The sequence below is a fragment of the Tasmannia lanceolata genome, unplaced genomic scaffold (assembly GCF_043159265.1).
Source record: "Tasmannia lanceolata isolate RefF3 unplaced genomic scaffold, GAP_Taslan_0.1 ptg000020l, whole genome shotgun sequence".
Classification (NCBI taxonomy): Eukaryota; Viridiplantae; Streptophyta; class Magnoliopsida; order Canellales; family Winteraceae; genus Tasmannia; species Tasmannia lanceolata.
The window spans coordinates 26,410,864-26,426,640 of NW_027518697.1; the positions used below are offsets into that span (position 1 = coordinate 26,410,864).

At 37.4% G+C, this 15,777-nt stretch overlaps 1 protein-coding gene across 6 annotated transcripts in view; it reads left to right on the forward strand.

The window, feature by feature from the left end:
- Positions 1–278: 278 nt before the first annotated feature.
- LOC143854189 (5'-AMP-activated protein kinase-like protein) overlaps positions 279–15,777 on the forward strand; it is an 84,615-nt gene continuing 69,116 nt past the window's right edge. The window contains exons 1-4 of one of the 6 annotated variants that reach the window (XM_077364031.1): positions 279–522; positions 664–798; positions 11,904–12,049; positions 12,137–12,346. In XM_077364031.1, the coding sequence (XP_077220146.1) occupies positions 365–522; positions 664–798; positions 11,904–12,049; positions 12,137–12,346 (649 nt within the window). In that variant the 5' untranslated portion in view covers positions 279–364. Of the gene's footprint in view, positions 523–661; positions 799–11,903; positions 12,050–12,136; positions 12,347–15,777 lie in introns of those variants that run through there. The other 5 variants (XM_077364030.1, XM_077364027.1, XM_077364028.1 and 2 more) reach the window with 5 other exon arrangements.

The window sequence follows — 15,777 nt, forward strand, 5'->3', positions numbered from 1 at the left end:
CAAGTTGCACCCCTAGATTTTACCCTACAAGGGGTGGCCTGGGGAAGAAAGGGGGTCAAATATAATGGTCCTTGCCATCTAATCAAGGTTGATGAATCATGAAAATGCCATTCCTTCTAACAAATGAGCACCCTGTTGACCCACCAGATCAACGATCCAGATCACTAAACGAGAGTAAACCAGTATGCCACGTGTACGGTGGCTAATGCCACTTTTTGGTCATCAAGACAGTATCATTTTGCTACTGATCACTAAAAAACAAAAGAAAAAAGAGAGACGGCAGCCTCAAAACTAAAAAGATTGGAGAAAGCTCGCCTCCTTTACATTTATGTATTAGTTCCACTCTACTCTCCTCGTCTCTTACATGGCCCTATGTCACTTCTCAAGCTTTTCATGTATTTCACATAGGCTCTCTTACTTTGTTGGCCCCTTTCTCAAGGTAGAAGAACAGCCCAAATGGGAAACCCTTCAAATCCCATCTTGCAGAAACCTAATCATTGCTTGTTCAAGCAACAATTCCAGGTTTTTTTTATCTTTCTCTATTCAACCCAAGTCATTTCTTTTCTCTCAAAGTTACTTGCCAAGATGCTTGTCTTTATGTTTTGTTTGTTCTTCTTTTTTTGTTATTTTTTGTCTTATGTTCTGATGGTATTTGGGCAAAAGGGAAAGCAAGAAATCCAGAACTAGGCCTATTAAAAGCAATGAAGAACTTTGCAATGATCTCAAAGAATTCATATCCATGAATGGGCTTCCAGAAAATCGCGCCCCTTCGCTCAAGGAGCTATCCAAACATGGAAGGTTGGTTGATTACTATCTTTGCTTCTATGTTGCATCATATTTCTGCTCATTGCATTTTTATAATATGCTATTTTATATGTAGTTACATTTATATATTTTGTCCTTCTTCTCCTGGTTTTAGTGAAAATTTTGGGGTTGTCTGTTCTAATGCCCTGTTTGGATGGCATGAATTTTTTGGAAAAGTTTGGAAAGGAAACATGTTTTTAAAATTTCCTACTTTATTTACACTTGACGAAAGATAACTTGAATCATTCATATTCAAATTTAATCTAGAGGGACCTTCAATTTATGATGGCATCCCTCTAAATTAACCACAATGATCTCATTTCCCTCAAGATTGTAGAAGGAATTTTTTTTTTTTTTTCGCTCAGAAATGTTTCTTTTTTTTGCAATTCAAACAGGGCCTAAATGAGAACTTTGGGGACTCACTGTACCCTGCAGCCATAATGAATATGGCCAACAAAAATAGGCAGATGATGGGTTTTGGTTGGACAATGATTTAAACCGAGGTTCACAAGTTTTGGATGGATTAGGTGCTGAAGAAGCTGTATAGAATATTTTAGAACCCTACTAGGCCAGCCTATCGCTTTTCTGCTGAGGAGTGTTTAGTAAAAATTGTGTTGTAGGTTAGAGCCTGCTTCAGCAGTACATATAGTTGAAAACTGCAACTTGTGTGAATGATTGAAACTTGTGTGAATGATGATCAAAGAAGATGAAAGGAAGAAGAAAAGGAGAAGAAAGGGAAGAGAGGAAGTGAGGAAAAGAAAAAATTCCTCAAGCTTGGTTTACAAGGGTTTGTTCGTGCTTTGTAATGCATACCACAATATCAAAATAATAAAAAATTAAACGGGTTGAGCCTCTAGCTCAGTTGGTAAAGACTGTGTTCTTTCACAGTGAGGTCAGGGGGTTTGATCCCAGCTTACCTATAAAAAAAGGGTGAGATCGGGGGTTTGATCCCAGCTTACCTATAAAAAAAGGGTTTCGGAGAAGAAAGGAAGAAGAAAAAAGGAAGGGAAGAGAGGAAGAGTGAAAAATTTGTCAAACATGACTTGGGGCTTTAACCCTTTTTTACTTCTTTTACTTCATTGAGTCGTACACAATAGACTAAAATGCCCCCATAGGTCTACAATATGATAGAAGTCAACATCGCTCTCAAGAACTGCCCAGCTTGCCCAAAACATTTTCCAACTTGGATCTTATCGTCCCTTCTGTCATTACATCAACCAACTGATCTCCAATCTTCATGTACAACAGACACACTTCTTGAGAATCTACCTCTTTGGTAAAATCTTGGCCCACTTCAAAGTGTTTAAGCCGTACTGGACTGTGATCTATACTTCTAGCATCCTTCTTGTCACGGTAAAGCTTCATGGTACTGCCTAATTATACCTTCAATGTAATAACATGATCTTTAACCAAAGGATTTCTGCTACTTCATGGGGCATAGCCTTGTACTCTGCTTCGACACTTGATTTGGCTACCATAGACTATTTCGTAATTCTCCATATGACCAAATTTCTTACGACAAAGGTGCGATATCTTGCAGTTGACCTATGATCGTCCACAGATCGTGCCTGTTCTGGATCAAGATAAGCTTCGACCCTAAATTGCGAAACAAATGGTGAACTACTAAATCTTGAACCAAATATATAAAATCAAAGGAACTATTCGTACACAAATACTAATAATAAAATAAATCAATAAAAGGGCTTTATTGCTTCCCTGATCCTTGCATTCTGCCATAACTGTCGCTGATGGAGGATTCAACGTTGATGTGAATGAGGAGTGTGGAGTCCCGCAGGGGCCCAGTGTGAGGATCTTGTGGATGCGCTATCCAATGTGTTGTCCCAATTTGAGATTGTATAAGAAATGAGAAGAAAAATATGGTAATACTTGAGGGCTTTGGCCTCTTTTTTGTTGTTGTCTCTTTATTATAACTTATAAGAGATAATGAGATGAGAGGAGAGGGAGGAGAAGATGGGACACAGTTTTTTCTTTCTTTTGTTTTTGTCCGTTTTGTAGAAGAAGATGAGAAAGAGAGGGGGACGTTGGGGAGTAGCTTTGACTTTTAGAGAGAGAGAGATGGTTTCTAAAAAAGGTGAGAGAAAGGGAGAGCAGGAGGGAGTTTTCCTGTTTTAGATGCTTATGTTTTATTTTGAAAAAAAGGTGAATAGATCTGTTAGATAGGGTAATGTTGTGTCTCTATAGTTATGAGGAATGAGTTTAGCAATTAGAGATATTTGACTAAGTTTTTTAGGCTAGCAAAAGCAAGTGATATTTTTAAGTAAATTTTAGGTAGGTTTATAGATTTCAAAAGTTTTTTAGATTTATTTAAGATAATATAAGAAATAGTTATTTACACTCTTTCCTGCTGATGTTGCTTCATACTTTTATTTTTCTATTAATTCAATTATTGTAAGCCCAAGGGTTCCCATGGGTTCAACTAATATTCTTTACCTTGTTTTGATGCAAGCAAACTCAAATTGATTAGTCTTTATGGACTAATGTGTTGCTTCGTAGTGTTGTGCCTTAGACATGAACTTTACATGTCATATTGCCATTACACAATACAACTCAACACATGACTTGCGGATCAACATGCACGATGAACCAACGAGCTTGTACACATATTGGAGACATCATCATCGGAAGATGTACAAGTCAAAGATCCCACAAGCCTGCCAAGCAAAGAGAAGAATGGCTCAACTTGGAGAAAGTCAAGCATTGGTGGTCATCCTACAACCATTGAAGATTCAAGGAAACCACAAGCACAGAAGCAAGATAGAAGATTCTTCCAAGTGAATACTTCATGCAAGTACATAGAAGACGAAGATTCAAGAAGACTCAAGGTTCATTAGGCTTTAGTGTTTAGTAGAGTACTCTTGACATTGAATTATTTGCATGATTTGATGTTTTCAAAACCTCTTTCAAACATACTTTGACAATCTTAAAAAGGTATTTGAAAACATAGAAAAGAAGTCCAAAGACCTTAGCCCATTTCCCCATGGTTTTAAATTGTAAAACTAAATTTTAAAGCAGGCCTGGTCGACCGGGGTCCCCCGGGTGACCGCGGATGGGCTGCTTGAATTCCAGCAATCACCTTTCGAAAGCGGGCCGGTCGACCAAGGCTATCCCGGTCGACTGCGGATATGCTCCTGGATTTATTGGAGCAATCCATAAAGGTCTTGGCGATCGACCGCCACTGGCTCGGTCGACCGCAGATAGGTTTTGAATGAAAAAATAAAACAAACAGGAAGCCATCGGCGGGCGACCACGACAACCACGGTCGATCGTGGAAGCTTCACTTTCAAAATTAAAAAGAAGCGCCCGATAAGGGCGGGCGACCGCCATACGCCGGCCGACCACCCTGGTCTGGAAAACTAGTCGTTGGGGCTTGCGCGACTTACTTTTTCTTGGTCAAATATTTACAGTATTGCCTCCAAGTGGTCATAAAAACATTTGGGCTATTTAAACCTCATTCAAGACCGTCCAAAGAGCCTTTTGAACTATTATTTTTCAAACCCTAAAGCTTATACTCTTGAAAATCAAAAGGACTCTTCTTCTTCTTCTTGTGCACTTATTCTTTCATTTACTTCTTGTCAAGAGGCACTCCTTAGAGTTTTTATTTGTAATCATTTGGAGTGATTGGTGAGCTATTCATTGTATTATTTGCCTATTTAGAGGCTTGAGAGCTTTAACTTCCTTATTATTCATTGTACTCTCGAAGAGGAGCTTTTCCCTTGGAGGCGGTTTGCGGAGAGGGATCACTACTTTGGAGGCGGTTTGCAAAGAAGAGTGATTTCCTTGGAGGCGGTTTGCGAAGAGGGATCACTACCTTGGAGGTGGTTTGCAAAGAGGAGTGATTTCCTTGGAGGCGGTTTCGTGAAAAGGGATTGTTCATTGGAGGCGGTTTGTATAAAGGGGGTTTGTTCCCTTGAAGGAGTTGATTGTAAGGCCAGGAGATTCGACGTGCGGAATCTCATATAGTGAAAGAAAATCCCAAGGAAAGACCAAGTACTTGGTTAGTCGAGTAGGTCCGTTTGTGACCGAACCACTATACATGATTGTGTTGTGTCCTATCTTTTTTCTCCTTCTTGATGTGGTGATTAGTAATATCTAACCTTTCTCTACGTTTATAATTATTTGAACAAGGTTTAGATTTAGACTTGTGTTGATTTCAAAATCCCTTAATTGAACTTATAATTGCTAAGTGTTAAAATTGATTTTAACATTATACTTAATTAGAGCAAAAATTTTAATAACCCAATTCACTCCCCTCTTGTGTTGCCTATTGGGATTTTAATTGGTATCAGAGCTAAGGCTCTTACATAGGCTTTCTTTTGAAAACCTTCAAGAGTAAAAGATCCAAGGCAACCAATGGCATCTAGACTACCCATATTTGATGGTTCGGATTATGGATCTTCGTCGATCCGTATGATGACATATCTTAAGAGTTTAGGTTTTGGTGTTTGACAAACAATAGAAAAGGGATATACTTTTCTCAACACCAAAAAGCCAAATGAAAAGGACATCAAAAACTTCACCTTGCATTGTAAAGCTATGATTACATTATGTTGTGCATTAAATTCAAATGTATATGATAATGTATCTTCATGTAAAATGCAAAGGACTTGTGGAACACACTTGAAAATCTTTACAAGTACAATACAAGTAAAATTGTCTCACCAAACACTGAAAATATCATAAATGAAAGTGAGTAATTTAAAATGAAGTATGATGAGCTAAATAAAGATTTAATGGAAAGAAACAAAAAGGATTTAGTAATAAAAAAATCCGTTGACTCTATGTTATGCACAATAAAGAAATTGGAAGAAAATTTGGAAGAATACAAAATCAAGGAAATCAAGTTGCTTGAGTTAAATAAGCACTTAATAATTACAAACTATGAATTGAATGACAAACTCAAGCTATCCAGTAAAAAGGAAGAAGAAAATTTGAAAATAATTGCAGATCTTTACACCTTGAGAATGAAAGAAGAAGAATTAAAAATTAACACATCTCTTGAAGTGAACAAATTGAAAAACGAATTTGAAGAGATGAAAGCTCAAAATGAAAATCTTTTATTGGAAGCTCACAAACTACAAGAAAGTACTAAACATGCTTGTGCTCATAAATATTCTTGTAGTGATGTTTGTTCTTCATCTACTAGCTTCTTATCATATGATTATTGTGGGCATTACAAATCTAGATGTTAGTTTAGATTTGTAAAATCATATAGGTTTGTTTGGATTAAAAAAAACTCATTGCATAGAACAAACCTTGTTGGAACCAAGTTGGTTTGGGTTCCAAAACCCTCTATTTGAACAATTTCATATCATTAGTAGATTTAGGGGTTATACTTTAATGTTGTATCATTTATACATGCTACTAGATACCTTGCACTTGATTGTGATAAAAAAATCTTGTATCTAGTCACTTTGTGCGTAAAAGTTATATATTTTGTGATCTCGGATGCTAGATGCTATACTTTTAAAGTAAATTGATCTCTTTGACTCTAGTTGATTGTACTTCAATGTTTAAATCATTCAAAAAAAAAAAAGTTACAGATGTATGTATATCATAGTAAAGACTCCCAAGCTAGATCACTGTAAGTTTGAGTTATTTGAACTTCCATCATATACTCAAACTTGTATCTCATGACTTTATTGCAAGTTGAACATCATTAAAATTATGAGATTATGCCTAAAAAGCCAAAAGTGTGCTAAAAATAAGATTTGCATATAATTGGCTTTAAAAAGAAAACTTGTAATGAAATGTGCTGTGTTAATAAAGTTTAATCCATTAAAACACATTGGAAAGACTTGTGAGGGATAGATGAAATTGAATCCAAACCTTGGAAATCTCATATAATTAGATATTTCCTCTACTTAGATGCAAACTAGTTTGCATCTTATAGAAAATCTTAAAAGAACTAGTTGTGCTCACTATGATAGAGTTGCTTGTCCTACGATAACATGTTTAGATGGTCGAATTCATTTTCCTAGGTGCGTGGTTCATGTGACAAAAAGTATAACACTCTATATGTATTTACCACCCCCTGTATGGTATTAGCTGAATGATAAAGATGTTAAATTTTAAAGTTAAAAGCTATTCAATAGGTGCTCATGCCTTCTCTTGAAGGAACGGTACCATCACTTTAATTAATGCATCTAACCACTTTGGCTTCTTGCCAGCATCTTAACCATGATAAGTCATGTGTGTCTTGAATTGCTATATATAAATTATATGCACATAGTAAGGGGGAGCATGTGTTCCTACGATATCTCACCACACTTGATATCATTTGAGCATCTTTAGCAAACATGTAATTGTAGCCCAAGGGTTATTTTTCAACTAATCACCTCTCAAACCCTTGGTGACTCTATGTTGGACAGCCCTTTGGATTCATACACTGTATGAGTCACTAACAAAGGGGGAGCTATATATGTAATATCTGTTCTTTCTGTCTTATCATATGTGTTTGATATGGGTATTACATTACATATGATAAGTATACTCATTTGGAGCCTCATTGCTCCATTTGTGTCGTAGTTGGGTCTTATCTCATGCCTTTATTCTGAGATCAGCTCTCATTTATGACAAGTTCCCTTAGCCTGAGCCTCAATGTCACATCATTTTAGGATTTAGACTTATCTTGGATGAACTCATATGTATCATCTCTTCCAGTGATAAGTATCTTGTTCTAGAGTTCAAATTCTGAAAACTCTCTAGAACTCCCATTCATAGGATAGTGCTTCAGTTGATCATCTCATTTCCTATGAATTAATACACGTATCATGTGCATTATAAGTCATTTGCACCCAATTTCCATGATAAGTTTCTCTGGCTAGTCACTCACTGTCATATCCATAGCCAGTTTGTATTGTCATGCCTTGCCTTATAAGTTTACCAAAGGCCAATGACAAATACATAGGGGGAGAGCCAAATTGTTTCATCCTTGTGTTTATATAGACCATAGTGATGTGCTCATAATATCCATTGCCCCATTTGTTGTGCTTAACATCTGCATCTTATAGATCAAATAAAAAAAAAAAACTGCTTATGATGTATGATACTTGTAAAACCCTTTTGATAAGCATTAGATGAGCTTAAATGTCATATCATCATTAGTTTCATGGGCCATAAAAGTAGCTTTTCGTATTTTGACATCCTTTACCTATGCCCATCCACATAGCTCTACCTGAGACCAAACATAGGAATGTTTTACACTGATTTCTTATATCTCTATGTTTGATTGCTCTTATCATGCATATTTCACTTGAATCATCTCATATCCATGATAAGTAGATAGGGGGAGTAGCTATTGCACTGCTTGGCACTATATCTTGAACTTTCACTGTTAAAACCTTCATTTTTGCTGCTGCCAAAATGGGGAGAATTTTGAATTGATTAGGTAGTCCATAGTCTATATGCATTTCTAGCTTTATGTTGCCATATTACATTTGTGCATATAGTGAGGGGGAGCAATGCTTCATTGCTTATATCTTTTGATGTGTATTTGTCTATTAGTTTGATATCTCCTGCCTCCTAATCGATTTGGTTTGCCATCATAAAAAAGGGGGAGATTGTAAGCCCAAGGGTGGTTCAACTAATCTTCTTTACCTTGTTGTTTTGATGCTAGCAAACTCAAATTGATTAGTCTTTATGGACTAATGTGTTGTTTCGTAGTGTTGTGCTTTAGACATGAACTGTACATGTTATATTGCCATTTTCACAACACAACTCAACACATGACTTGCGGATTAACATGCACGATGAACCAACGAGCTTGTACACATATTGGAAACATCATCCTCGGAAGAGCTCAAGTCAATGATCCTACAAACATGCCAAGCAAAGAGAAGAATGGCTCAACTTGGAGGAAGTCAAGCATTGGTGGTCATCCTACAACCATTGAAGATTCAAGGAAACCACAAGCACAGAAGCAAGATAGAAGACTCTTCCAAGTGAGTACTTCATGCTAGTACATAGAAGACGAAGATTCAAGAAGACTTAAGGTTCATTAGGCTTTAGTGTTTAGTAGAGTACTCTTGACATTGAGTTATTTGCATGATTTGATGTTTTCAAAACCTTTTTCAAACATACTTTGACAATCTTAAAAAGGTATTTGAAAACATAGAAAAGAAGCCTAAAGACCTTAGCCCATTGCCCCATGGTTTTAAATTGTAAAACTAAATTTCAAAGCAGGGCCGGTCGATCGGGGTCCCCCGGGCGACCGCGGAAGGGTTGCTGGAATTCCAGCAATCACCTTTCGAAAGCTGGTCGGTCGACCGAGGCCATCCCGGTCGACCGCGGATATGCTTCTAGATTTATTGGAGCAATCCAGAAAGGTCTTGGCGGTCGACCGCCACTGGCTCGGTCGACCGCGGATAGGTTTTGAATGAAAAAATAAAACAAACAGGAAGCCCTCGGTGGGCGACCGCGATAACCACGGTCGACTGCGGAAGCTTAACTTTCAAAATTAAAAAGAAGCGCTCGATAAGGGCGGGCGACCGCCGTACCCCGGTCGACTGCCCGGTCTGGAAAACTAGCCGTTGGGCTTGGGCGACTTACTTTTTCATGGTCAAATATTTACAGTGTTGCCCCCAAACTGTCATAAAAACATTTGAGCTATTTAAACCTCATTCAAGACCTTCCAAAGTGCCTTTTGAACTATCATTTTTCAAACCCTAAAGCTTATACTCTTGAAAATCAAAATGACTTCTTCTTCCTCTTGTGCCCTTATTCTTGCATTTACTTCTTGTCAAGAGGCACTCCTTATAGCTTTTATTTGTAATCATTTGGAGTGATTGGTGAGCTATTCATTGTATTATTTGCCTATTTAGAGGCTTGAGAGAGCTTAAACTTCCTTATTATTCATTGTACTCGCGAAGATGAGCTTTTCCTTTGGAGGCGGTTTGCGAAGAGGGATCACTACCTTGGAGGCGGTTTGTAAAGATGAGTGATTTCCTTGGAGGCGGTTTGCGAAGAGGGATCACTATCTTGGAGGCGGTTTGCAAAGAGGAGTGATTTCCTTGGAGGCGGTTTCGCGAAAAGGGATTGTTCCTTGGACGCGGTTTATATAAAGGGGGTTTGTTCCCTTGGCGGAGTTGATTGTAAAGCCAGGAGATTCAGCGTGTGGAATCTCATATAGTGAAAGAAAATCCCAAGGAAAGACCAAGTATTTGGGTAGTTGAGTAGGTTCGTTTGTGACCGAACCACTATACATGATTGCGTCGTCTCCTATCTTCTTTCTCCTTCTTCTTGTGGTGATGGGTAATATCTAACCTTTCTTTGTGTTTATAATTATTTGAACAAGGGTTAGATTTAGACTTGTATTGATTTCAAAATCCCCTAATTGAACTTATAATTGCTAAGTGTTAAAATTGGTTTTAACATTACACTTAATTAGGGCAAAAATTTTAATAACCCAATTCACCCCCCCACCCCCCTCTTGTGTTGCCTATTGGGATTTCAATTATCTCTTCAAGTCCACCATATTGGGTCTAGTTGCTCTGCCTACTTGATGAAGCTAGCAGATCTCAAACAATTCTTTTTAGCGTTTGATGATGGCAATCCACAAGTCATATTCATCAGTAGCAACCTAGGAAGTATCAAAATCCATTAGACCTCTTAAATCCTAGTACTCTTCTCCTTGGTTGGCACATTATTTTCCTATTAAGACATATTCCACTCCTTTGGGGATATCACTAAATTCTTTCAAGCTTGTTAGTGGCTGAACTTGGGTCTACTTATATCAAAACATGGTATTTGGGAGATTCAAATTGAAAAAGTAAATATTTTCGAGTTTAATGCGGCCTGAGATTCCGTTTATGCTTGTCTAAGCTCCCATCTTTTTTAGGAGTATTCCAAACAAGGTTTTAAATTTCTGTTTTGGTGTCAGTTTCACCCACCATCGAAACAAAAATATTTTGGTTTTGGTGGAAACTTTGACCGAAATCATGTAAAATTAGGTTAAATTTTTTGGTATTTTTAAAATTTTCATGGAATATCTAAAATTTGGTGAAAATTTCAGCAATTTTGGTGGAAATCTTTAAATTCCAGTGGAAATTTTTAAAATTTCAGGGGAAATCCTTAAAATTTAAGTAGAATTTTTTGTAAATAAGGATGAAAAAGAAATTTTGGCGAACTCTTGTAAAAATCCAGTTCATAGTGAATTTTGTTTCGGGCTTGGACGAAACTGAAATATTTTGGCCGAGACGTGCCATTTCGGTTGAAATTTTAAACTCTGACTCAAATATGTTGCAGGCATTGAGAATCATCAACCAATAAATTCGCTACTCTCCTTGAAAAGGTCATCATCCACATTAGTTTCTTAGACCGAGCTATTGCAAAACTCTCACTCTTTTTTTTAATGGTTGCAAAACTATCTTCTCTAGCCAGTGATCTCCTAATCTGTGAGAAAAGATTACACAAGGATCCAGCTTGTTGAAGAGAAGCATTTTTGAAGGTTAGAAATGATTGGATTCCCACTGTTCACTTTAATTATCAAAGCTAGCCAACTATGGACACTAGGCTTCGTTGCCGCCTCGGGTATGTTTGTAGGAGTGTCTGTTTGGATAATTTTGGCTCAGTAGTTCTTAGGAATATAACAAATGTAATTAGAATGTAGTGAGCCTATTAGAGCTTGTCCTGTTCTATTATATATTAAATATGACTAATCCCTTTCAAGATCTTATTCTTCTTGTAAATGGCGTATATTCTTATTCACATATTATGCTTGGGTTGGTTAAGTTTGGATTCTGGATACTTAAACGAGTCAATTCCTGCTACCGTTTATTCATTACAAGTTTTGAAAAAAAATTCAAGGTTCGTAGGGATATTTTTCGATATTTTTTCTTTTACTGATTGCCCATTTTTCTTCCATCTGTGCCGATGGTGATTCTCAAGTCTCAATCATTACCCTTCCCTGCATTTAAATTTTATAAATTTGTAGTATAGATACTATAGACAAGTTATTGGAACCGTTTTTAAGAATTTTGGTTGTGCACTTAATAATTAAGTTCCTTATCATGTATGATTAATGTAACCCTTCTTTTTTGGCAGCCTGTCTAAGGTTCAATTCATGTCGTTTTTTCTCGTAGGAAAGATCTTGCAAACATTGTGAGGCGGAGGGGATACAAGCTAATAGCAGAACTTCTCATGAACCCAATTAAAGTTGAGAACAATACAGAGAGAAATTCAGATGAAAATCAAGATGTTAGCAGTAGTTGTGAAAATGAATCATCAGGTTTTTCTTTCTCTTATAGTTTCATACATTAGCTTCTCATTGTACAATGACTCTGAGACTTCTCTTGATAGCTTCATCCATTTATAGAAGATCATGGCAAACAAATGAATGGATTGTCTGAAGATGCTTTCTTTTCAGCCAAAGCTTCCATGGTGGAAATGCATTTTTCCAGTGCAAATGATGTTTTGACTAACTCTGGCATCCAAATTTATGAGTCGGTAGAATCTTCGATAAGTCCATCTTTGCATGAAATGGCAGCGAACTTTATTCGGAATGGGGAGTTGGATATAGTTGAAGGTAATTCTGAAATGAAGGTCATATCTAATTAATGCATTTCTCTTTCCTTTTGAAGGTCATATCTAATTAATGCATTTCTCTTTCCTTTTGACCTTTTTTTTCTCATGATAAATGGGTTTTCTTTTCTAAGTAGTTAATTGTAGGAAGTTGCTTTGGCCCTTACTTGACCGTAATTGTTTCTTGTCAATATATTTCTGCTTCAAAGTTGGCACTAAAATGATCCTCTCTCGTATTATGCCTGCATTTTTTAGGTGAAATTTCTATTCTGGGTTCGGTTCCTGCTTTCTGGCTTTTACAATTTGTTTTTAATGGCTTAGAAGTTTGAACAACTTTTGTTCCTGTTGGTTGTTCACTAAAATCATGTAGGACACTCGATATGTTGTAGTTGACTGGTAATTGTTTTTATGTTACTAACCTTGTACTAGGCCCCCACTACAACCCAGCTTAGCGACCGGGAAAAGAGATGCTTTGTCTCTTGGTTACTCGTATAAAAAATCCTGTTATTATTTTCTTCCTAAAGACCCTTGATTTTCAATACATTTTACGCATAGGAAGGGGCAAATTTATAAGTGATTTGGGAGGAGATGTCATTACTTTGTATGAAGGCATTCATGCTGTCCCATAGACCACCTCTCTTTAGCTTGAAAACATGCAATAGCTGTACAGTTTAATCATTGATGAATGTAAGGGCACACATTTGGCTACCATGATTTTTTTTCCATGATAAACTAGTGTCTCCATGATTTGGAGAAAGCGTATGATAGGGTTCCTAGGAGTGTTATGTGGTGGGTCCTTGAAAGGAAAAAAATACCTACTAAATATGTTGATGTGATTAATGATATGTACGATGGAGCAGTAACTAGTGTCAGAACGACGGATGTCACATCTAGTGAGTTTCCAATGACAATAGGACTGCACCAAGGATCAGCTCTCAGCCCTTATCTTTTTACGCTAGTTATGGATGAGCTTACGGAGGGTATCCAGGATGAGGTGCCGTGGTATGTTATTTGCAGATGACATTGTATTAATCGACGAAACCAAAGCATGAGTAAATGCTAAGTTAGAGTTATGGAGAACTACTTTGGAATCCAAAGGTTTTAGACTGAGTAAGACTAAGACAGAGTATATGGAGTGCAATTTTAGTAATGTAAGGAGGCGGGACGAGGATGTAATAAATATGACTGGATAGGAGGTACCTAAGAGGGATATCTTTCGCTCTCTTGGTTCAATTCTACATAAGGAGGAAGAAATTGAAGAGGATGTTAACCATAGAATAAGAGCAGGTTGGTTGAAGTGGAAGCTTGCCTTAGGAGTTCTAAGCAACCGTAAAATCCCTACCAAGTTGAAGGGAAAGTTTTATACGATAGCTGTGACGCCAGCTAATGCAGGATCGTATGATCGGATTGCAGAGGCTTACACGATGTGGATGGACCATCCAAAGATTTTGTGAAGAGTTTTTGCTCTCAACTGTTGGAGTTTCCTCCAAATCTGTGAAGTGTTCTCAACCTTCACAACCTTTCTAGCTTTTTCTTTGTGTATTCTCTTCACCGTTAGAGTAGTTGTCCGACGCCCGCCATCACCAGCCATGCTGTACGACTCAGAATGTTGGGCTACCAAGAAGCAGCATGTGTATAAGATTAGTGTAGCGAAGATGCAAATGCTTAGATGGATGCGCGACCACACAAGGTTTGATAGAATTAAAAATGAAGACATTCGTAAGAAGGTGGAGGTGGAGCCAATTGAGGAAAAGATGAGAGAGCACCGCTTAAGATGGTTTGGACATATCCAACGTAGGCCTTTGGATGCTCCGGTGAGAAGAGGCGACTCGTGCCAAATTGATGTAGTAAAAAGAGGTAGGGGCACACCGAAAACAAATTGGATAGAAACAGTGAGGAAAGACTTGATAGTTAGGAATATAACAGAGAACATGACCTTGGATAGGATAGAATGGAAGAAAATAATCCACGTAGAAGAACCCAACTAGAGCCAGGATTAAAGCCGTATAGATTCCTTTCACCTTCTTCATGAAATTTTTCTAAAGGAATCATTTAGCCTACCCCAACTAGTTTGGGACAAAGGCTTTGTTGAGTTGAGTTGAGTTGATAAACTAGTGTCTCCCAAGTGGTGAGAGGTGGCTAAAAATCAGGAAACAAAAAACACTACTTTTTTATTTCCTGATTTTTAGCCACTTCTCACCTTTATCTCAATCGTGCCCCCTCAAATCTTTCTCCTCCCACCCTCCCTACCCTCTCTCACCACTTGGAGACACTAATTTATCATGAAAAAAAATTCCTAGCTTCCAGACACTCAACATGGTTGTAAAGGTTCCTAGTACCAAAAACTGGTTTATTATGGGATTGTAATAAGACTTGGAACAGTTCCATTGACAGATGAAAGTTTGTTTCCCCTGTTTTGTTTTGGGTAAATAATAGATCTATTTTCAAGATTCACGGTGCTCTGCTACCATGTTTAGCAATCCACAATCTAGAATAAGGCAACTAATCCTCATGATGCAGGACGATCGAATGTTAAACAATCGAATGTTGAACTGATATTTCTCTCCTATACCAAATCTGATGATACAGGGTGAAAAATAGGATTTTGGCTCTTAAAATATGTGATTAGGGTGCGGAAATAATTCCACGGGGTGGTGTAGACATATGCCAGGAGGTTGTCGAAGGGTGCCGAGAGGTTTTCGAAGGGTGTCGGGAAGGTGTAAAATAAGTTTTGAGACATAATGAGAGAGCCACGGGATATGGATGGATTTGAATGATATTTCTACGGTTGAGAATTTTTTTAATGGATATTTTGGGGGTTTTGGGTAGAAGGTAGGTGAAAAAAAAGAAAATAGCAAGATAGGTTTAGGGTTTTGGCAAGATGGGTAATGGGAGAAAAACTAAAAGAGAAGAGAGAAAAATGGTAAATCAATAGATGACAAATAATAAAAGTATGCTACTTATCTCAAGGCTTCACACCATGAGTTTGTTTGGCGTCTCACCAAAGAATCCTTGGTATCTTACTAAAGAAGAAGAAGAAGAAGAAGAAGAAGATGAAACTATTTTTTTCCAAGAAGCTCTCCATATCTCATAGGAAATGAAAGAAGTGTTCTCTTTTACAAACCCAACATAAAGTATTCATATCAAACCTATTAGAAATGAGATTAGGGTTAGAAGAGAGGAAGAAGAAGAGGAGTGAAGGATGGAGAGTCTCCACTAGGGAGCTCCTCATTAATATGATGTATATATAGGCCCAAACTAGGGCAACAACATACAATGACTACAATACCCCTAACTAATACAAGTAATGTCTAAACTAACCTATTACATTATTCAACACGCCCCCTCAAGCTGGAGTGTATATGCTATGAAGCTCCAGCTTGCTACAAAGAACTTCGTCAACAACTAAAAAAGTACAAGAAGCTCATGCACATC